General features: G+C 55.1%; 2 protein-coding genes across 5 annotated transcripts in view; both read right to left on the bottom strand.

Moving 5' to 3' along the window:
• Positions 1-655: 655 nt before the first annotated feature.
• Positions 656-7522, bottom strand: DHRS13 (dehydrogenase/reductase 13). Of its 2 annotated transcripts, none has more exons than XM_075904530.2 (5): positions 7216-7522; positions 6121-6239; positions 5357-5480; positions 4896-5204; positions 656-2304 (listed from the first exon to the last, which is right to left on the bottom strand). In XM_075904530.2, the coding sequence occupies exons 1-5, from the start codon at positions 7340-7342 to the stop codon at positions 2042-2044; spliced, it is 942 nt and encodes a 313-aa protein (XP_075760645.2). In that variant the 5' UTR covers positions 7343-7522; the 3' UTR covers positions 656-2041. The 2 variants fall into 2 exon arrangements, with proteins under 2 accessions (XP_075760645.2, XP_089628266.1); XM_089772140.1 differs by having other exon boundaries at positions 6121-6338; positions 7216-7356.
• A 2674-nt stretch (positions 7523-10196) lies between these two features.
• PHF12 (PHD finger protein 12) overlaps positions 10197-20884 on the bottom strand; it is a 46051-nt gene continuing 35363 nt past the window's right edge. Inside the window, exons 10-15 of one of the 3 annotated variants that reach the window (XM_075904521.2) lie at positions 18410-18538; positions 16933-17076; positions 14732-14830; positions 14086-14168; positions 12402-12540; positions 10197-11346 (exon numbers count right to left, since the gene is read on the bottom strand). In XM_075904521.2, coding sequence (XP_075760636.2) covers positions 11012-11346; positions 12402-12540; positions 14086-14168; positions 14732-14830; positions 16933-17076; positions 18410-18538 — 929 coding nt within the window. In that variant the 3' untranslated portion in view covers positions 10197-11011. The other 2 variants (XM_089772137.1, XM_075904522.2) reach the window with 2 other exon arrangements.

The raw sequence follows: 20884 nt of genomic DNA, 5'->3' as shown, positions 1-20884 counted from the left end.
GCAGCCCCCCCCCCCCCCCCCCGGGAGAGGAGGGAGCTGCTCGGCGGGAGACCGGGCCCGGCCCTGCCCTTCCTCAGCCCCAGGAGCCCGGGCTCAGCTCCGCCTTCTTCCCCCTGCCCCGCGCCCCCACTGCTGGGGACCCGCACCCTGGCCAGGGAATGGCACCAGGAGGAGGCAGAGAGCAGCTGGGCCGCTTCCACTGGCGCCCGGGACAGCGCTTTGGACACGCTGCCCCGGGAGACAGCCTGAGTTTGTAACAGAAGCATTTTCTCTCCCCGTCTACACAGAATTTCAGTGACTCAGGACTTGCTGGCTGCAGCCAAAACATCGTCAGAGACACAGCAGGTAGCACGCTGGAGGCTGCACCATGTGTCCCTACCCAGTGAGGACCTACCCGCATTTTGTCTGTGTGCAAGTAGCAGTTACTTCTAGCATCCTGCCTGGAGCATCTTCATCCTTTGAGTATCACCTTTCCCCCTTCTGCTGCCCCGCACAGGAATTCTCCGAATTCTGACGTGGGCCACAGCTGGCCAGGTACTTAAAGGAACAGCCCCATGAACCGGTTGCACTGGGGATGCTGTACAAATTGGCGATTGGTGATTACTTAGGATTGGGGCTACGGTGACAAAATGAGACCAGGAAAATGCTCAATGAGGCATTTTCATTCACCTGTTAAAAGCAGGTATTTGTATTGTGTTTCAATTGGTTGTTATAGAAAATGCTGTCAAGAGTGGTTGACTGAGAAAGGAGACATCCTCCCAACATGAAACACACACGCCCAACAGAAACACGAACCCAGGACCCAATCCCTCTGACCTACCCCATTGCCAACTCTGCCTACACATCCACTAGGGGTGTGAACAGTTAAGCCCCCCCCCGCCCACACACACCCGTGGCCTGCTGCAGGCAAAGGGCTCTACCAGCTACCCACCCTGAAAGCAGCTCTGCCAGCCCCACACAGGGGGCTGAAAGCAGCTGGGCTGGAGCAGCCCCTGCCCACATCACCCCACCCACTCCCATTTGATCCATTAGTCAGTTACATTGATTAGTTGACCAGATAAAACGGGATTTTACACCCTAGTGACACTGTCAAAGGACCTAACCACATCAGCCATCAGGCTTGTTCACCTGCACATCTCCTGCCGTGATCTATGCCATTGCGCCAGCACCGTGCGTATGGACAAACCAGACTGTCTATGCAAAAGAACAATTGGGCAAATCAGACATCGAGCACGGGAATCACTCCAAACCCAGCAGGAGAACATTTCATTCTCCCTGGAGACACAGTTACAGACTCAAAAGTTGCCATCCCCAAGCAAAAAAACCTTCAAAACCAGGCTGCAACATGAAACTGCGGAGCTGGAATTTATGTGCAAACCCAACACCATCCAATTGGGTCTGAACAGAGACTGGGAATGGCTCATTACAATAAGTAATTTTCCACATCAGGTATTTTCACCTGATCCACATCCCCCCGGTTGAATTAGCTCTGCTGGAACACTCCTATCTCTGAACCCTGGCCATCTGGTTCTTTTCTTTCACTTCCTGCGTCTGACCAAGTGAGCTGCAAATCACTAAAGCTTCTGCCACAATAACATGGCTAGTCTTTAAGGTGCCACCGGCCTCCTTGTGGTAGAGGGCTTCAGGGGAGAGAAACGAGAGTCGGTAGCCCCAGCAGAACCCATGCCAACAGCCTTGCAAGTTGTGGGGCAGGGCAGGCATCTATGCTCAGAGAGAGCATCCTAGTTCTCAAAAACCTTATTCCTTAGAGGCAGGGTAAAGAGAATCCTGCTTCTTAAAAAGGCGGGTACCTTTGGTTCCTGTTAAAATGAAGGATGGCGGTGCTGGGTGCCAGTTGGAAGAGCATCGCTGCCAATGGATGCTTCCATCATAATGTTCAGTACGTCCGAAGCTGCACTGTCAGTTCTGCCTGCCTTTAGCCAGTCCAAGGCCCTCTCTGAGTAGTCCTACCCCTCCAGCAGCTGCAGCTATTCCAGTCGACAGTCACCACGTAGCGGTCAGTGTCAGGGGGTCGCATGTTCTAAGCCACTAACCCCACCATCCTCTCACTGACTTCCCAGAGCTTCTTGGCCATAGCATCGTCACGGGCCTGGGGCCAGGGATCTTTTACCTGGCAGTCCACAAAGTACCGCCCGCTGAACATCTCAATGCCCTCCTGCGAGGCGCAGTAGAGAGAGGTCTGGGCGCCGTCGGCGGGGTCTCGGAAGAAGAGCCAGGAGATGGGAACGAAGAGCAGTCTCAGCCAGCCAGGCAAGTAGCGGAACAGTTCAGTGTTAACGATCCCTGGAAGCAAAAATCCAACAGCAGCTGTGGTTAGACGGGACCGTATCTCGGGGGGAGGGTGTCGCTCAGGAGCATAAAGAGCGACGGTGCCGGTAGAGATTATAGCCTATCGAGTTACTTGCCTGTCATGCTAATAACATGGCTGTGTTCATTTAGATGAATTAGGTAATAGTTAAGAGCTGTAATGCAAGAAATCTAAAGGCTGGTCTGCACTATGTGCCCTGCCTGCCCAGTGCTCAGACTGGAGCAACTGGGGGGTGGCATATCTACCTGGCCACAGGGCTACACTCAGAGTGGGAGGCAGGCGTAAAGCTGCTGTCAGCATTCCCACCGACCCTTTGTGTTAGCCTGACTGATGTCTGGGTTCTGGTGTAATACACTCACTGTGCCCATTGCAGTGTGGGAAGTCCCACTAATACTAGCACAGCAGCACTCAACTCCATGGGGGGGCTTTGCCATTGACCGGTCCAGGTCCGGGCCCTTTCTTAGCGGGGGCTGGGACATGTTTGTATATAAATCTAGCAAGAGACCCAAATTAGTGGTCCTGCTGCTTGTACCTGTCTGTGGGCATGTGCTGCTTGCCTCTCACACAGCCAGCCAGGAGCCTGTTGGTGCCATGCGCTGGCTGGGCTGGGTGGCCGTCCAGATGCTATTAGGTGGAGGAGCAGCATGGGTGTCGTACAGCCCAGCCTAGGCTGCCTGGTAAATCGGGTTCCCCTGCAGTGCAGTGGCTCCTGCTCAGGGTATAACAAGATGGTCCAGCCTCTGAATGCACTTTCCAGTGAGTGCCATGTTTGCACTTGAATGAAAGAACATACATAAGCTCACAGTCCAGGCCAAATAACACGGGGCTATCTTTTATCTTTTGTCCAGGCTGTAACAGGCCGCTTGCAAGATCAGCAGACGCCGAGGTAGCAGAGTTCCGTGGTTGAGACACGGTCTCACCCAGCTACCCGTCATAGCTTATTTATGGTTTCCTGGGACTGAAAGGGGGAACTTATGTTTGGGACCTTTCACCCACACAGGATGGCAGGAAAAACACCCTCAAACTCAGCAGTTGCATCCATCTATAAACGTCCCCAAACAATTGGTTCAGGCTGAGTTGAGTAATCAGGACACAGGTTGCGAAAGATGTCCACAAAGGCCCAGGGCAACGAATGGACGTATATGTTAATAGGTTGAGAGCAACGATACATTGACCTAGAGGAAAAGACACTTGGGCATTAAAAACATCCCCTACTGAATGTGCATCAAGCATGCTCTCGTCAGCATCACTTAGTGTACAAGTGGACCCAGCCGAAGGGCGAGAGGGAGAAGATGTCGTCCTTGGAAGGGCCAGAAGGATGGTCCCTGGTGCTGGGGAAGGTGAAGATAACGAGGAAGATGATGGGCTCGCACCTAAGATTGTTCTAGAAGGAATGATGTGATGGTATGGAAGTCTGGATGGACTGTCCCTGTCTTATGAAGTCGGGGCGTTCGTGGCTGTGCTAGCCGGATGAATATACTGTAAATACACAAGAGTTTCTGGAGTGTGAGTGCTGCAACTGTGCACATCAGGGTTCCCAATCACAGTATAATTGAATACTGGGCCTGATCCTGGGACAAAGAACCTGTCGACCCTAACGGTGGGTCATTAGAATTTAAACGCAATCTTCGATCAGGCTACAAGATGAAGGGAGATCAGGCAAAACCCGTGCGAGACCCACGCAGGCTGGTGGGGTTTGGTTCTTAGTAGGTTTCACTGAGAACCATCCACGCCCTCCGAGCACTCGCTTGGCAGGCACGTGCCTGCAAAGAGGGTTTAACATATGGACAGCTCAAAGAAGGGCGTTGAATGGTTTCTAATCTACGTATTTGCTTCCCAAACATCAGTGCTGCACACCCAGGATCCAACCCCCCTTTTCCTCCCTATCCCCATTCCATCCCCAGGCTGGAGAGGTAGGAAAGGATTTCATTGCAGGTACAGCAAGATGCAGAATTAGGGACCAGAACGTGGGGACAGACTCATTTGACTTCATTAGAAAGCTGCCTCTCTAAGATTGCCACCCAGTCGTCAACTGCATGAGTGGGTCAGTGCGAAGGGGAATGCACAGTCCACCTGTGGAACTCCTTGCCAGAGGATGTTGTGAAGACCAGGATTTTAACAGGGTTCAAAAAAGAACGGCATACATTCCTGGAGGTTAGGTCCATCAATGGCTGTTGGCCAGGGTGGGTAGGGATGGTGTCCCTCGCCTCTGTCTGTCAGAGGCTGGGAATGGGTGATGGGAGGGATCCCGTGAGGATTCCGTTCCGTTCACTCCCTCTGGGGCACCCGGCCTTGGCCACTGTGGGCAGACAGGACTCTGGGCTAGCTGGACCTTTGGTCTGATCCAGTCTCGCCGTGTTCTGGGAGACTTCGACTAGGGCTTGAGTACCCCTCTTAGGGGAGAGCTGAAACGTAACCCAAATGCAGAGATTATCATCCTGAGCAGCCTGTCTGAGGCACGTCTAAGCGTCCCCTCTCGAATGGCCAGGCCAGGACTTCTGACTGATTTAGAGCCCCAGGAACGTGGCGGGGGTTGCGTCCCCAAGAGCGGCTGGCCCCCACACACCTGGGTGAACAGCGTAGCAGGTTACGTGGGTCCCCTCCAGCCGGTTGGCCAGCTCGCGGGCATGCAAGACGTTGGCCAATTTGCTGGTGCAGTAAGCCTGGAAGTTCTGCAGGAACCCTTCCACCGGCTCGCGGAGCTTCTCCAAGTCGATCCTCCCTGCCCGATGGGCGCTGGAGGCCACACTCACCACGCGGCTCGGGGCACTGCGCGTCAGCCGCTCCAGCAGGAGGTGAGTCAGCAGGAAGTGCCCCAGGTGGTTGACTTGAAAGACCAGGCTAGAGCCACCCTTCCTGCCGTCGGCTCCGACACCTGCAGAGAAACCAGCTCCAGCTCCAGCATGCAGCAGTGGCCTCTCGCCCTGGACTTTCCACCCAGCCTACACCCTGTTACTCCCGCTTCAGAGCCAGCCCCACGCCCCATGCCGGGACCCTCGGGGGCTGGCTCGGCACGGAGGCCCCCACCTGCGTTGTTGATCAGTACGTCCAGGCGAGGCTCCGATCGCAGGAAAGTCTCGGCAAAGGCTCGGACCGAGTCGAGGCTGGCCAGGTCCAGATGCATGAAGAGAACCTGGCTGTTCCCGCTCTCCTGGAGACAGAGGGGGAGGCGCTCAGTGCAGGCCCCCGCGGTGCCTGGGCAGGGCTCTGGCCAGGAGCAGCCAGGGGGAAAGTGGTGCCTGGTTTCCACCTTCAGCATTGGGCAAACAGGACCAGTCAGGGGAGCTGGGCCCAGGGCATCTGAGGGGGTGGGGTGGGGGCATCACTTCTCTCCAGCAGATGCTGGTTGCCGGCAGGGCCTGCAGGAGCCCCCGTTTGTAGGCTGCACATGGAACAGCCTCCCAAGGTGTTGCAATTGGCAGCAGGGCAGCCAGTGAACCCGGCCGGCCAGCGGCGAGCTCCCTGCACATGGAAATGGGGCCCACGGTGCCTCTGCAAGGAGCCCCACCCCCCGACTAACCATTCGCTCCAGCCCTCCACTCCCCGACACGGCTGGTATCTGTGCTGCTTGCCCCCGGGACCTGCAGCGCCCTCTCACAGGTACAAGGGAACCTTTCACCTCTTCTCTGCCCTCGTCAGGGCCCCTGCCCCCTGCACCTCTCGGGCTGCGCCCTCCTGAGCCTCGGGGGACCCTCGCCTCTCAACCATGCAAGCCTCCCGGCCTGCAGCGCCCACAGCACTAGGGGCTCAGGCTGCCCCCACAGCGAGGAGGCAGGAGCAGGCGTCCGCACCCGTCTGATGTCGTAGACGGCCGATTCTCCACGCGCCCTGTCGCGACAGGCCAGGATGACGCGAGCTCTTCTCTGGGCCAGCGCCAGCGCCGTCATCTTCCCAATCCCTGTGTTTCCTCCTGGAAAAGCAGAGCCGGGGGCCGGGAGACCAAGAGCAGCTCAGCTCGGTGCCGTGGTCGCATCGCCTCCCCTCGCCAGGCAATTCGTAGAACCCGCCTCTGGGGAGGACACAGCCAGCCCCCAGCTCCAGCACAAACGCCTCGGGGAAGATGACGTTACCGAGGATCAAGCTTCCCACTGACCTTGCCTTGGTTTTAAAAGGCAGAGGTGGAGGATCCATGGGCCCTGTGTTCCAGGGAGCTGCTGCATTGAAACCCTGTTGCTGCCTGGGACTAGGCTGCGGAACTCCTTGTCACAGCGCCTGGCAAGCACCGGGCTGTTTGGAGGGTTCTCAGGCGCACTCAGATTGGCCTTGTCCAGCAGAGCCGAGTCTGCTGGGATCCCAACCCATCCCCGCCAATCTTTTCCACCTGTGCTTGGAGGAAAAGCATTGCACACAGAGCTGGGTGTGGATGGGCACCCCGAGGGGGACATGGCCCTGGCTGGGGGCGCGCTGCTCATCAGCTGGGCTCCATGGGACTCTGAGCGGCCGCACACGGATTCCCAGCCCCGGGGGCTCCCCAGCCGGCGCACGGAGCTGTGGCCTGCAGGGAGGGGCAGTGGCGCTGGAGCTGTTTGGGGTGGGGGTACAGAGCTGTACCCCCCCCTTAAACCTGCTGAGATCAGGTGGCCACCTCTCCCAGACCAGACTCCCTTGGGGCAAACAGGGTCTGGACCGTGAGATCCGGGAGAGTTGACATCTCTCACTGTCCCAGGAGGAGGCCAGAGCTGGGGGCAGTAGCGGGACCCCGTGGGCAGCACAAGGGCTGGCAGGACCCGGTGGGGGCTGCCTCCCAGGTGCAGAGCAGCTGGTACAATGCACCCCCCATGCCTGGGGGAGGAGGCAGAGCTGGGCCGGGCAACCCGGGCATGCTCCGCCCATAGAACACGCTGGCTCAGCGGTCCCTCCTTTGAAAGCCAGATCCCCCCACTCACCTGTGATGATCACAGTCTTCCCTCGGAGGCTGGTGTGTGCCCGGCACTTGACCCCTTTGATGCAGTTGTAGTAGAGGAGGGTGTAGAGGCCCAGGAGCAGCCCGAGCACCAGCAGCGCCGGTGCCATGGCCTCGGGGCCCGGGCAGCAGGGTCTGCAGCACCTCCAGCTGCAAGCGTAGTGTTCAGGCCAGGCCGCCAGGGCAAAGGGCACCTCTCCCGGGCTGCTTGCTGCACGCCACAGCTATGGCAGCCCTCCTAGGCCAAAGCTCTGCGCTCACACCGGATGCACACGGCTCCGGCTGGCACCCGTCCAGCCATGGCTTCAGGCAGCTCTCCCCGCCTACCCTCAGCCAGGCTCTATTCCAGTCTGCTGGAAACACTGCCACCTGCAGATTCATAGCCTGCAAGACACCACTCCCTTGGCTTTGGAAATGAGCCGCCCAGGGGCATCTTAGGCTGCGTCTACGCTGCGCTCGAAACAAGATCTGCAGAGTGTATACGGCAGCAAGAGCAGTTAGCTGCCAATTGTAGGACCAGTGTTAACGACACTAATTAAATCAGGCTTCATTAACATGGGTCCTACAACGGACAGCTAACTAACTGCTTTTGCTAGTACAGATACTTCTGCAATTCCCACTCCCACTTGTCTGATGAAGTGGGTTTAACCCTGAACGCTGACAGTCTAACATTGGTTAGTCTCTAGGTGCCACAGGGTACAGACTAACCCCTCCTGCCAAGCCCCTTTCCCTTGACTTGACAAAGGTCGGAGGCTGGGAAATTTCTGATCAACATGTGTCCCGAAAAGCCAATTTGTCAAAAACAAAACTGCTGGCAGGAAGGCCTTGGCTCCCATCCATCCTCTGCCGCAAATGGGGCTGGAGAAGCCTCCAAGTTCTCAAACATCTTGTTTGGGTGTTTGCTGAAGAAAAGCGTCGCAGGCTTTGGTTTAAATGACTCGAGAGGGGAGGGGCAAAGCGGGCGAGGGGACCCTGCACTGGCCCCACTGTGGTTTGTGACAGCTGTGGAACACCTCACCCCAGACGCGGCTCCAATAAAAGCAGTGACCTGCACCGTGTCCAATATCCCGGGACGGAGCCACCGCGCGGAGACGCACATTTCAAGTACAAAGCTTAGAAAAAGCAACGTGCTGATCGGCCCGGTCCAAAAGCAGCTTCAGATTCTGTCTGCAGAATGTTTGTCCTGATTCGGGACAGATCCCTGCTTTGAAGTCTCACAATTTATTCCCCCCCCCCCCCCAGGAAAACTAGTTGGGTTGTTTTCTTCAACAAGCCATGACGGCCGTGGGTACGGGCGGCGGCTCAGACCTTTGAAAAGCCTGGTTCTTGGGCTTCAGCAGTCGCGTTCACATGGATTTGTGCTCCGGGCGGGCATTGGGGCTGTCACGGCCGCAGCGGTCCCCGTTCACAGGTGGCCAGACAGGCTCCGAACCACTCACGCTTTTGGAACTATAGGTCCATTTAGTGATTTTCCATCCAAGAGGTGCCGATTACAGTCTGGCCCCGTCTCTGCACGAGCGCCAAGACCCCAGCAGGGGCCAAACATGAAGGAACTAATAGTGATGGGGCTTTAAGGATTAGTTCTCACGCCCCATCGGTGGGCATGTCACTGACACACCTAGAACTGTCCCAGCTCTATATTCTCCCCATCCAAAGGTGTCCCCCCATGCTCCTCCGAACAGGGATCTGGAGGAATGTGTCTCCGCTTGTGGCAGTGGAATGACACAGGAAGCACATTCCTGGCAAAGGCTGGCCCAGAGAAAACAGCTTCTCTGCGCTCCTGGCCAGTACGGGCACAGGACAAGCTCCTGCAGGCTGGGTGAGCAGAAGGCGTGTGCAATAGCAGACGCTGGCCCCTGCAAGCCAGTCCCAGGAACCTGGCTGCCAGGCTCTGGAAGGAGCTGCCGGCCCCCCAGGATTTCAAGTGGAACAAACAGGGCAGTAACGAGGCCAAGGCCAGAAAATGCTGCTTCTGGGGGTCACTGGGATGGGCAGAAGGGGCATCCCCTGGACACTTCTGCCAGCCACCCTTGGGAAGAGGGGGAAGCTGCGCTGCCAGAGGGTTGCTTGGCAGAAGGGCCGTTGGCCAAGCACCGAGATAAGCAGCTGGAGGCACCAGAGAAGACCAAAGCGTAATGGCATCAGCACTTACCTGCCAGCCACCCCTGAAGGCGGACAATGATTAACCAGTAGCAAACCCTCCTTTCCTGGTACCCGAGGCAGAATCCATGGGGGGCTCTAACACACTTCACACCCTGGGACCACAGCACAGCAGAGCCCGCACGTTACAGGCGGCTGCCCAAACACCAGACTGACTCCACACCGGAGCACGCTGCCCAGGGCCAGCCAATGCAACGTGGAGTCCTGAGGAGCAAGCGGCCTCACGGCCTGGAGCCCTGTGGCAGCGACACGGCTCCCTTCGCAGCAGGCAGCGGACCCCGGCCAGAGAGGCGGGTGGGAGGGGAAGGAAGGGTGCCAGGGTGGCTCATGCTCTGGTTTTCAATAGCGCGAGGAGAGTTTATTCACAGGTGGAATGCCATCGGCACAGACTGCAACCCCTCGGTCTCCGTACAAAACGTGTGTTTCCAGATCAGAACAGCGCGTATAGAACAGTGAAGATACCACAGGGCGCAGCTCTAGGGCAGGAGAGCCAGGCCCGGGGAAAGCCCCCGCACGGGACCAGCGGCCTGCCCTGTAATAGCTACACACCTGGAGTCTGCTCAGCACCATGCCCTAAGAGGGGATGCACACGCTAGTGCATGGCACTGCTGTGGTCACGGCCAAAGGGAACCAGGCCATCACCTTCCTTCCTTCCTTCCTTCCTTCGGGGCAGCCTCCTTCCCCAGGCCAGCTCGATTTCCTCCCAGCCACTTCAGTCCTGGAGGCCCAGGGCGGAGCAGGGGGATGCTCCGAAGATCCTCGCTTGTGCTCACAGAGGCAGGACAGACAGTCAAAAGCAGGAGGTGACGTATTTTGTTTTTTATATACAGAATACAGGAAAGTTTCTGTAAAGTCTAAAACATTACAATTACTCTGTACATCGGAACTAGCTGTTCTGGAGGGCGGGGAGGTGGCATAGAACAAAAAAGACAAACAGGTTTACGACAAACGATTTGCTACAATAGACAGTTTGAGGCAACGGCATACCACATGTAGCACTGTACACAGCTTTAAAACATTGAAAAATGCCATCACGGATGTATTTACACAGAACCCAATACTCTTCCTTAATCTGAAATAAAATAGGATGGACACCTGGAAAAGAACTCATTTCTCATTGCCCATAATACACAGTAGCTACTTGTAGTGCAACCATAGCGGGGGGAGGGGAGAAAATAACTGGGGGAGGAGAGCATTTCTTTACATTAAATAAAACAATGATATTGTATAGATTTGCTGTATGAAAACTGTATTTTTCTCTTTTAATATAAAACTATTGTCACTGGCACAAAATAGAACAAGTTTTTGATTATTTTACAACTGCATGGGAGCGCTCTGTCCGAGAGAGCCCGGGTCAGCCCCTGCCCCTCCTTGCCCTGACACGGCTCCTCCGGCTGCAGCTGTCCTTGGAAAATGAAATGTATAGTACAAATATATGTGCAAATGCCCCAAAAACTTGAGCAAAAAGAAGAAAATTAAAAAAGTGAAACGTTCTTCATGTCATGCAAACGGCGCGTGGACAGTTCCTGGGCCGGCCCCGCCCAGCCCGCTCTGGACAGTTTTGCACTGCAGGAGTCTACGGGCGGGCGGGCGGCTCTTCCGCCAAGGCTCCGCCTGTCCTAGGGAACGGAGTTGGACCGCAGCACGGGCACCTGGTGGGGTTTCAGAGAGAGCTTCTCCTCCAAGTCCATGTCTTGTACTAAGGCCGCATCCCCTTTGGGCTGTTTGGTCGCAAAGTCAGTGATGCTGAAGACAAACTGCAGGCAGCCCAGCTTGATGTAGCTGCCGTGGTGGAGTAGGGCTGTTCCTTCCCACCCTGCCCCGCTGCCCCCTATCAAACTGGAGCTGCTGGCTTTGCAGTTGCAGGGTTTCCGGCGCTGCCCTTGTGCCTGGGAATTCATCATGGCTGCTTCTTCGTGCGGCTCCTCATCCTGCTTTCTGCCTTTGTGGCATTCTGGAAAGGAGATACCAGCGTGAGAGGCCGGGGCCGCAGCTTGTCTCTGCAACTCCGAGTGCCGTCACCGGTAACTGCCGTGCGGCCAGCCCGGGGGCAGGGATCGCCCAGCGCCGCAGAGCGCGGTGGGGAGAGCAGGAGGGCAGCAGAGAGTGGGGGGCTGCAGGTGGATAATGGTGCTGAGTCCTGGGCTACACTGGCATGTTTGGTCCCCAGCACTTGCCTTTTGGTGACAAAACAGGGAGCACGTTCACACAACACCCAGTTTTGGTGACAAAACACTCCCATCCCTGCAAGACACTTGTCTTTTCCCTTCCCTCTGTGGTCCACAAAGAGCCAGTGTGTTTTGTGGACAGAACTGGCTTCCCCCAGTATCCCACAATGCCTGCCTTGCTGGCTCTGCTCAGTGTTGTGTGACCTCTGCTGCCCTGCAGGCCTGCACCCCCTCCCCTTTCCCAGCTCCAGGAAGTGTCTGGCAGCTGAGGGAGCTGCTGCAAGGGAAGGGCTGGAGAGACTGAAGTGCTGCTTTGGGATCCCTTGCTGAGGAATGCCAAGCAACGCAGGGATCAGCTCTGCCTTCCCACAGCACTGCCCTGTGGGATGCTTACCCACAATGCTTTGCTCTGTTGACAGGGAGTTAGCCACGTGACCATGAAATGTGGACAAGGGGAGGCAGAAAAACTGGTCTGACTGGTTTGCACTTTTGGTGCCTTTTTCATGTCAACAGCACTTTTGTTGCCAAACTTTCCCGTCATAGAGACAGCCTGAGCGTGCAGCCTCTCCCCGGTGACCACTGCTTCTAGGTCACAGGCCAGCCTCTGGAGGAAGCCTCTGGAGACTCACGCGTCCGGAGCGGGGCAGAAAAGGGCCCAGAGCTGGGATGTGCTGAGTCCTCATGCTTGGGGGAGGGCTATACTGTGCAGCCGCATGGGCACGCCGGGGCCTTGGGGAGACCCCTTCCCTCTGCATTCAGTACTTCAAGCACCAGCTGGCGTTGCCCCCCCACCCGGGAAGGGCACCCTCTGCCCTCGGGGAACGGTTCTGCCACAACTCACTGATGACACTCTGCACTTTGGCGACAATGCTGCTGGGAGGAGTGGGCGTGGTCTTCTCGGAGAAGTCACACGAATACAGAACATTGTCCACCGTCGTCCCATGCTCGCTGTAGTTCAACAGCTCGTAATGTTTCGTATTCTAGACGGGAGAGGAACCCGACATGTACCGCAGGCGAGCCTCGGCACCGCTAGAAAGCCCGAAGACCACACCCTGCTTCCCACCAGTGCACTGGGCAGGGACCGCGAGTCAGCCCTTATGGGATCCAGTTGGGAACATGGTTCCTGGGCAGGACCCAAGTCACCCTCTGACGGCCCTTCACACACGTGCTGCTCACCGCACTACCCGGGTCTATCTGGAAAGGGGCGTCTGCTAGAACATTCAGGGCGCTGAGAGAAAGCCTCAGCCGTCCCTGCCCAGGGGACAGCATAGCTGTGCGCACCAATTCCAGGCGAGAGCGTGCCCCACAGATCACGCCCATTGCCTCAGGCACACTCGGCATTCCAGAGACACTCAGTGTGAGTCTGCTGAGCAACGGAAGCCATGTGGACCGTTCGGATTCTGTGGGGGCGGGGCAGGGCAGGGTCAAGTGGCTGTTACCCTGAAAGGTTCAGTGTTTCATTAGCCCACATTACCTGGACACAGGTAGCTGAACGAGGGATGTAAAATCCCAGGTCATCCGCCAACTGGCCAAACGTTATGTTTAACAGGACACACTTAAACAACCAATGGGCTGGAAGCACTTTAGCAACAAATAAAACCTGGAGATGGGATCATGGGCTTTCGTGGGCACAGCCTGGTCAGCTGAAGAAGTGGGCTGTGCCCACAGAAGCTCATGATCCCATCTACATGTTTTGTTCGTCTATAAAGTGCTACCAGACCATGTGCTGGTTTTTTAAGTGTGTCCTGCACAGATTAACTGCTACCCCCTGAAGCTTTTGATTAAACAGGAACAGGCAGGGGGCTGCTCCAGGCTGGGCTGGGCTCCTCCCCGGCTGGAGCACCCCTCCCCCGTGGCAGGCCCCAGACTGGAGCAGCCCCTGCCCGCAGGGTGACGCTTACTGGTTAGCTGTTCACATCCCTAAGTTAAACCCCAGGAAATGGAAGCCCCGGGGAATTAGCTGCCCTTTGGGCGTTTCTGGTGGGCTCCGAGCAGGGTCTGCTCTTGGCCCATCACTTCAGCAGCAGGCTGGAAGAAAGCCTGTAGCCTCTTCAAAGCCAGCGTAGTGGTAAATCACGACTGGGCACGAGGCACGGCGTGTGTCACAGCCAAAGCCCCACAGCGCAGGCGTCCTGCACGGCCAGGGAACGGTGTTGGAAAGCAGGGGGACCTGGCGGAACAGGAGCTCCCCGTGTGACAGCTGCTTAGAGGGCCTGAGGGATTCTTGGCTCTACACGCCCGTGTGCACAGAGGAGCAGGGAGACGTTCCCCTGTAGATGGCACTAGCGACAGCTCTACTGGGCTATCGCATCCAGTTCCGGTGGCCACGCCTCAAGCAGGAGGCTGACACTTGAAACAGATGAAGGCGTCCAGAGACTTGATGCAGAGGGTTTGCTCAGAGGGAACCCGTCACCAGAACCCACTGCAACCTGGTCACACCACTGACACGCCTGGCTCCCCCCCGAAGCTACCGCTGCCTTCCCCTCTGACTGAGCAAGCGGCAAAGCCGAGGCGCAGGCACTCACCTCATCGTAGAATATGCAGGCGTGTTTGCCAGACACGTAGTTACAGTGACCGTAACTTGTAAGGCACACATCCATGTCAGCCCCTGCAACGCACAGGAAGACAAGACAACGGCGCTCAGCAGAGCGGCACACAGGAAGAGAATTCACCAGCAGGGGCCTTGCTGCCCTGGGGAGAAGCCACAGGACAAAGGTGGCTCTGGAGCCTGCAGTAAGACTAGGCTGGGGAGGTGGGGGACCATTTCAGCAGGACGGTGCCCTTCTCGCATGGCGGGGGCTCCAGGCAGAGGCAATGAGCCTCCCTTCTTAGCCGTTACCCGAGTGAAACCAGCTCCGGGAGCCTCGGCGAGTTGTGACCTTCCAATACCAAATCTCAGCCTGTTCGGTCTGGAGAGCCAATACGCCCGCCCCAAAGCAGTGGCTGGCAAACCTGGGCGAAGGCACCGAACCGTGCAGGCCACAGGTCCTGCGCATACTGCCACCGCAGAATAAAGTGACTGGTCCCAACAGAGCTGCATTCGCTCCCATGGGGCTGACCTCAGCGCCTCCTGGCTGGGACTATGTGCCAACCCCACGCAAGCTGGGAGAGCAAGCAGAAGCTCGTTCTCTCTCGGTGCCGGCCAGCCCCCCGCCAGGAGAAGCCACTGACCTGTCCCGATGTAGAGGGTTCTGTAGCACATGTTCACTGCACTTCCTGTGCCCGTCAGGGGGTAGAACACTGCCCGGGCTTGCACGTCCTTTCTTTGCACTGCAAGACAAAAGTGAGTGCTGAACCGCTACTCAACAGGCTGCCCACAGGCACAGCAAAGGACCAGATTCAGGCACTCCCTGCTGAGAGGTCTGATGTTCAGGCAGCATTTTAAGAAGGAAACCATCAACCTGAAACTAGACAAAAGGCACAAGCCAGTTCAGCTTTTGCCCCACATTCAAGTCGCTGCCAGCTGCTGGGGTGTGACAGCCACATCTCTACCTTTAGCGGTGCCCTGACACACACACAGCTGTCCACACGACGGCTCAGGGACAGGACACGAAGCACCGACAGAGGAAAGCCTGGTCCCTTTCTCTCGTCTCCTCCCGCTCCAGGACTGACGTGTTAAAGGAAGTGGAAAACAATTCCCAAGACATGGGCTTTAAGATGGTGAATTGGCAGCTTTCACTAGGCTCCACAGTCAACCGCCCAAGAGACAAAGCTGCTAGTTAGCCCTGGAGAAAAGCGCAGGCAGGCACAGAACAAGCCTTTTCAGGGGCTGATTTAAAATTCCTAGACCTGGAAGGACGGGGAGGATTCTCTCAGTTCGGTCTCTACGGCACAGTCAATCTGAGAGCCTCCTACTCCTGAGGCTGCTAACGAAAACCGAGTGGTTCTGTGGACGGAGCTCACACCCTCACTGCACCCAGACCAGGCAGATCTCCATCTTGCTTCACGCCAGGGTCACGCACACAGCTGTCAGTGGCAGCCTGGTGCAGCTCTGAAGGGCTCAGTCCTCTGCATGTACAAAACCCATGTCCCCTTCCAATCCTTGCACCCCCAGATCCCAGCACAGGCTTCTCCAGGACAGCTTCACAGGGACACGGACACAGGCTACAAACCGAGTAAAGAGCAGTCACAAAAATAACAGTGTAGACTCTTAGTGTCTGGAATTCACTCCGACGCCAAGAACGCTGTCCATGGGATTACGTGGCACCTTCAGCGTGCAACGTGCAATAAAGGGTCACTGTTCCCAACACATCGTTTCTACTTTTGGCTGCTCTGCAGGACAGTTACCAGGGCCTGCTTAGTACAGCTGCACCAGCGGGGCTGGGCTCAAGTGTCCCATCACCAAGCAAAGAGAAAGTCCAAGTTAGCAGGGGGGAAGCATGTGAAGTGCAGTCAAAGACAGAAAGCAGGCAGGGTGCACAGCAGTGGATCTCCCCTGGGGTGGGGGTGGGGAGTGCCAAAGATCTGAGATTCAGTTCAACAAGCCTTGAATGCCCGTGCTGGCCCTGTGCAGCGACCCGCAGCTGCCTCTAGCTACAAGAGCGTGAGAGGGAACGGTTACTGACAGACACCCAGCGTCTGTGCTGCCACGTCACTGCCGGAAAGGAGCAGGTGAGCAGAGAGAAGGGCAGGTCAAGCCTGCGCTACAGGCAATCGTGCACTGGCACAGAGCCCATATCTCCTGTTGTACCCACCCGCAGGCAGGACACAGCTGCCAGACAGCTCCTGTGACACCAGCCAGTAAATGGGCAAGGAATCTATAGGCAGCAGCATGCCTGGCCCAGCGATGCTAGTGACTACGGCAGGAGCCTGGCAGGCCTGACAAGGCAGGGAGGCGAGAGCTCCTAGCCACAGTGTGTTGGAATAGACCTGCGCTAGCTCTGCACAGTTACCAGTGTGCACTGGAGCGTCCAAGGACTCTGAAAGACAGCACCCTCACTCCATGCCCCAGCTTTTCCAGCTCACACTTCAGTTGCTCTTTAAGCCCACAAGCCAGTTTCCTCCATCTCCAGAAGGAAGGTGGCAGGATTTCAAACACCCATTAGCCTCCTAGCGTCTCTTGCAAGCATACCAGAAGGCAGCTGGGCCTTTCCCATCCTTGCCTGAAGAGAGGGGTGAAACCCTCCTTACCACCACCATGGCAGGAAACAGAACATCCCTGGCTGCAAGCTGCTGTCATGCAGCAGAGAGCGAGCAAGCTCCTTTCCCTACCAGGTTTGCCGAAAGCTCACCGGAGGCAAGGGAGGGACACTGCAGACTGAGGCGTGTGGCGAGGGAGGAAGGAGATGAAATCCCAGAAGAGGCCAGATGGCCTGGTGATGCTGAGAGAAAGCACGGCTCAATGCAAAGAGACTCGTCTAAGGCTCTCTTACCGTCAATGTGATTTGCCAAAGGAGATGACTGGTGGGAGCTGACACTGCTGGCTACAGACTGAACTTTGGAAGGAAAGAGCTGCTGTATTCTCTGCAAGGCCAGAAACTTGATTAGCTTCTCGTCCAGCATATTTATCTCAATCTCTGTTAACAAAGAAAAAGCAATTAGTAAGTAATTCATGGGGAGGGCGTCATTTGATCTGCAATGGGATTAACTGTCCGGCTCCTACTTTTGCCATTTGCTTCTATAAGCAGCAGCTCTGTCAGGAAAAAATCCAGAGCCTCACAGCTAAAGCGCAGGGCACTGTTACTTTCTACATATGTTCTCTTGTAGAGCCAGCGAGACTCAGCCTTGGAGCGCTGCAATCTACACAGGAAAGGGACACTGGCCTTTTTGGGGGCTGGGAGAAAGCTGAAGACTCTGCAGGCAAGCAGACACACAGAAAGGCCATGTGTATTCCAGGCAGCAGGGATGAGGAGCGCTTCTTGTGGGACTCTAATTTATAAGGCAGTGGGGGAAAAGCTTGACTAGATTTATGACAGCTCAGTGCAGGACAGTCTCACTTTCAGGTCACAGTCTGTCTTGGCAGCTTCAATTGTTAAGAGAGGGGGAGTTCAGACAGCTAGTGTAAAAAGGAAATCTGTAACAGTTCACTGCTGCTGGTAACGACCCACAAGGACAGTTCATCTTCCCCTGCAAAGATCTGCACTGAGCTCGGGAACCAGTTAGTTAAAACCTACTCTCGTGAAAGAGCCACCTCAACGTCCTCACTGGTAAGAGAGCGAGGAAGGGAAGCAGCCACGGCAGCTGGTGCAAGTCCCAGAGGTCAAGACAAGCAGCCAGGTGTTTGCCAAAGAGGAGAGGGTCGAAGCGACAGTGCAAGAAAGATTAGAAAGAAGCTTCACAAGCAACAGCTTGATCCCGATGTTGAGAACTGTACAGCAGGCCTCTGGATTCTCTAGACACCCTGATGAGAGTCTGGGTTTCCTGCTAGCTCAATGACAAAAGGAGAGGAAGATGTGCCGTCTCGGGGACAAAAGCAGAAAAGGTAGCAGGAGAAAGATGTAACTGTAGGCTACCCATAACAATACTGCAGTCTCCACAAAGAATGAGCAATTGCTGGCCTCAGGCAAGGTGAGCAAAGTGTCCTTGGATCACAGCTAAAATCATAACCTAGCAGAACTGGGGATCTGGAGCACATGAACTCCACGGATACGAACATCTGGAGACCTGCCCTCCCCCGCAAGCTTACAAGGTGAAACAATCCAAGTACCAAGGCGCAGAAGTGAAGAGACCCACAAGTCTGAGGGGGACGGGGCATGCCCTTGTTCCCCCAGGGTAACACACGTACATGCCCCAAAGCCCCGTTCCCAAAGTAACTTTCCCCTTTCCAAATGCTTTAAGGAAAGGCACGTTCCCTCCCTCCGGCATCCACAGCAATTGGGAACTGAGCTAACCAATCAAAGAACTACTCACCACCGCTGCCGTCCATTAATGCTTTCCCAGAGCTGGTGAGGTCCAGCAGAGCTGCAGAGTTTGACGTGAGAGAGGAGGGGGCAGTTAAAGAGCTTCCTATGGATAAGGTGCTGGGACTGACCTTGCCATCTAGAGACGGGGAGAGAAATACCAGAAAGCAGTCACCTCTGAGCTACTGATGTGCAACCCAGTCCTCCGCTCGCACCTCATTTACAAATGGCACACGCCGCTCATTTTGCTAGTAGCCGTGCACTGAGAAGAGGAGTAACTCCTCTCCCAACCAGTAATTCCTAACTCCTGGAAGGGGCTCTGAATAGCACCACACCTTTCCCCACTGTGCTTCCAGCTAGCTTAACAGTGCACTCTCCATGGTTCCCACCCCTCTGCCATGTTCTGAAGGGAAGTCGCATGACCCAACACTAACCATGGAGCAGAGCTATCAAGTCTCTCTGCACCCAGAAGGGAACAGGTTTTCCATGTTGGGGTTTATCTATTTGCAGAGTTTTAGATAATAAATGTTTGCTAACCAGAAACACGATGAATGTCTGTCACTTGTTTTTAGAGATCTGCTACTGCCAACAGACGTGCCACACGTACTGCAGAAATCAGAAAGCTCTTTTCCAGGTGGTGTGAATGTGACAGAAGCGACATGCACACTTGACTTTAGCTCGGTCACAAGCTGCAACCCCAACTACTTAAAACAGCGACATTTGCGAAGTGTCTGCTTCAGAACATCCTAGCAGTGACAGAAACCATGCCCCTGTGCCTCAGATACCCTAACCCTCTCCCTCTCGCTCACAATCTACTACAGGGATGTGAATGGTTAACCAGCAGCCTGGTCCAGCCTGGCCGGAGCAACCCCGCCCACAGCAGGAGGGGGAGGCCCCCTCACCCTGCCCACTCCCGTTTAATCGTTTAACCAATTACCTGATTAACCAGGATTTTTCATCCCTACTTCCAATTAGATGAGAATAGATCATTTTCAAGGGACATTACCCATAGCCATCCATGAAGAGAACACAGAATTCAAATCTCATTTATTTTTCACTTCTAACATCAGTTTCTTTAGTTCAGGCTGTTTCATTTGTTCTCTAGCAACTACAGGAGGGGAAGCTACATTCCACCAACATGTGATATCAAAGGGCTTTAACTTGACAGAAGCGCTATTGGTAGCTGAGTAGGGGTTTTGGTTTGCATTTTATAAAATCTAAATTTGGGCCCAAACTGACTTGACAGAACCTCTTTCAGAAGAGTTCCCAGAGCTAGCCAGGCTTTGCCAGACTCTTAGGAGCTTGACCAAACTGTTTCTCCATATCAATATGGCTTCTTTTCCACTTGGGGAAATTCCCATCTCCCCACACCAAGGCTTTCAAACTGAAGCCATAGGCAAGGACCAGCTGTGTTTGCTTTGTCCTTTGTCCACCAGTAGGGTTGAGATGGTCACAGCCACGGGCATGCGTTTTATATTCATATTTAAATGCTACTTCAGAGGAAAATCTGGCAGCCCCTCAGACCTGGGATTTTTAAGATACTATTTAAGCCAGCTACACGCTTGCTCTTCCCACTACATCTGCTGGCTGGATGCTCCAAAAATAATTCATTTTTAAGTGCACAAAAAGCACTTTAACGACCCATACTCATTTGGTTTGGCTGCTGGTGCACCTCAGTCAGTCAGTCCTACTCTACGTCTGTTGCTAGAATACTTCGGTCTCATTTTGGATGTTGGGTTTAGTGTGCAGGTGCTGGGTGACACACAAGAAGTCAAACAAGATGATCCAGGCAGTCCTCTGGCCTTAAATTCAACCTCTGAACCCACCTCTCCTCACAGAAGTCTACTGGGAACACAGCCACCTCTAGAATCTGAATTGTGACTCTTACATGTTTTGTACACTGACATTTTTGAGGCCTAGTACGTGTGAAAATGTGTTTGTTTTGAAGCTTGAGGAAAACAGTTTCAGCTATTTCGAGGTACATCAAAGTGTAAGAAAATCTCATTCCTTAATTCAAAAAACAGCAATTTTCTGAACAGATCTTAGCGCTCAAGGAAAGGATTCAGTATTTGCATTCCCACAACAGGCCTGCATACCTTTGACTTCATTTATGTGATCTGGTGCTTTCTAAGGAATACATCACAGCACATGTCAGTGTCCACACCATTGTATATTTCCTTTTTAGTTAGCCGCACAGACATCACCTAGTGCAATTCAGGAAGTAGGCTTTTAACCACCAAGCTCAGTGAGCAGCAAAAGCCACTAATGCCAGCAAACTTCCACTAATACTCTTGTAAACGGTGTCTGAACTGTAAAGCATACACAGTCAAGCCTGTGTTAAACAGAATTGTCCCATGAACAACTACAGGGGCATACACCCAAGAGGACAAGTTACTAAGTGCTGACCACATTTGCGGCACTGCGCAGAGCATACTGAAGGCTAGTGTAATTCACAGGAACCAGGGGGGAGCGGAGTGCACATGAA

This window comes from Pelodiscus sinensis, chromosome 21 (genome assembly GCF_052426305.1).
Source record: "Pelodiscus sinensis isolate ZL-2025 chromosome 21, ASM5242630v1, whole genome shotgun sequence".
Taxonomy (NCBI): Eukaryota; Metazoa; Chordata; order Testudines; family Trionychidae; genus Pelodiscus; species Pelodiscus sinensis.
This window is presented reverse-complemented; position numbering and strand designations above follow the sequence as displayed.

What these genes read in the sequence shown, in the direction of transcription:
- DHRS13 (XM_075904530.2), bottom strand. Translation starts at nt 7,342, where the DNA reads ATGGCACCGGCGCTGCTGGTGCTCGGGCTGCTCCTGGGCCTCTACACC. An exon ending in GAAGACTGTGATCATCACAG is followed by an intron (nt 6,240 to 7,215) that starts GTGAGTGGGGGG and finishes CTGCTTTTCCAG; the next exon opens with GAGGAAACACAGGGATTGGG. An exon ending in CGTACTGATCAACAACGCAG is followed by an intron (nt 5,205 to 5,356) that starts GTGGGGGCCTCC and finishes GTTTCTCTGCAG; the next exon opens with GTGTCGGAGCCGACGGCAGG.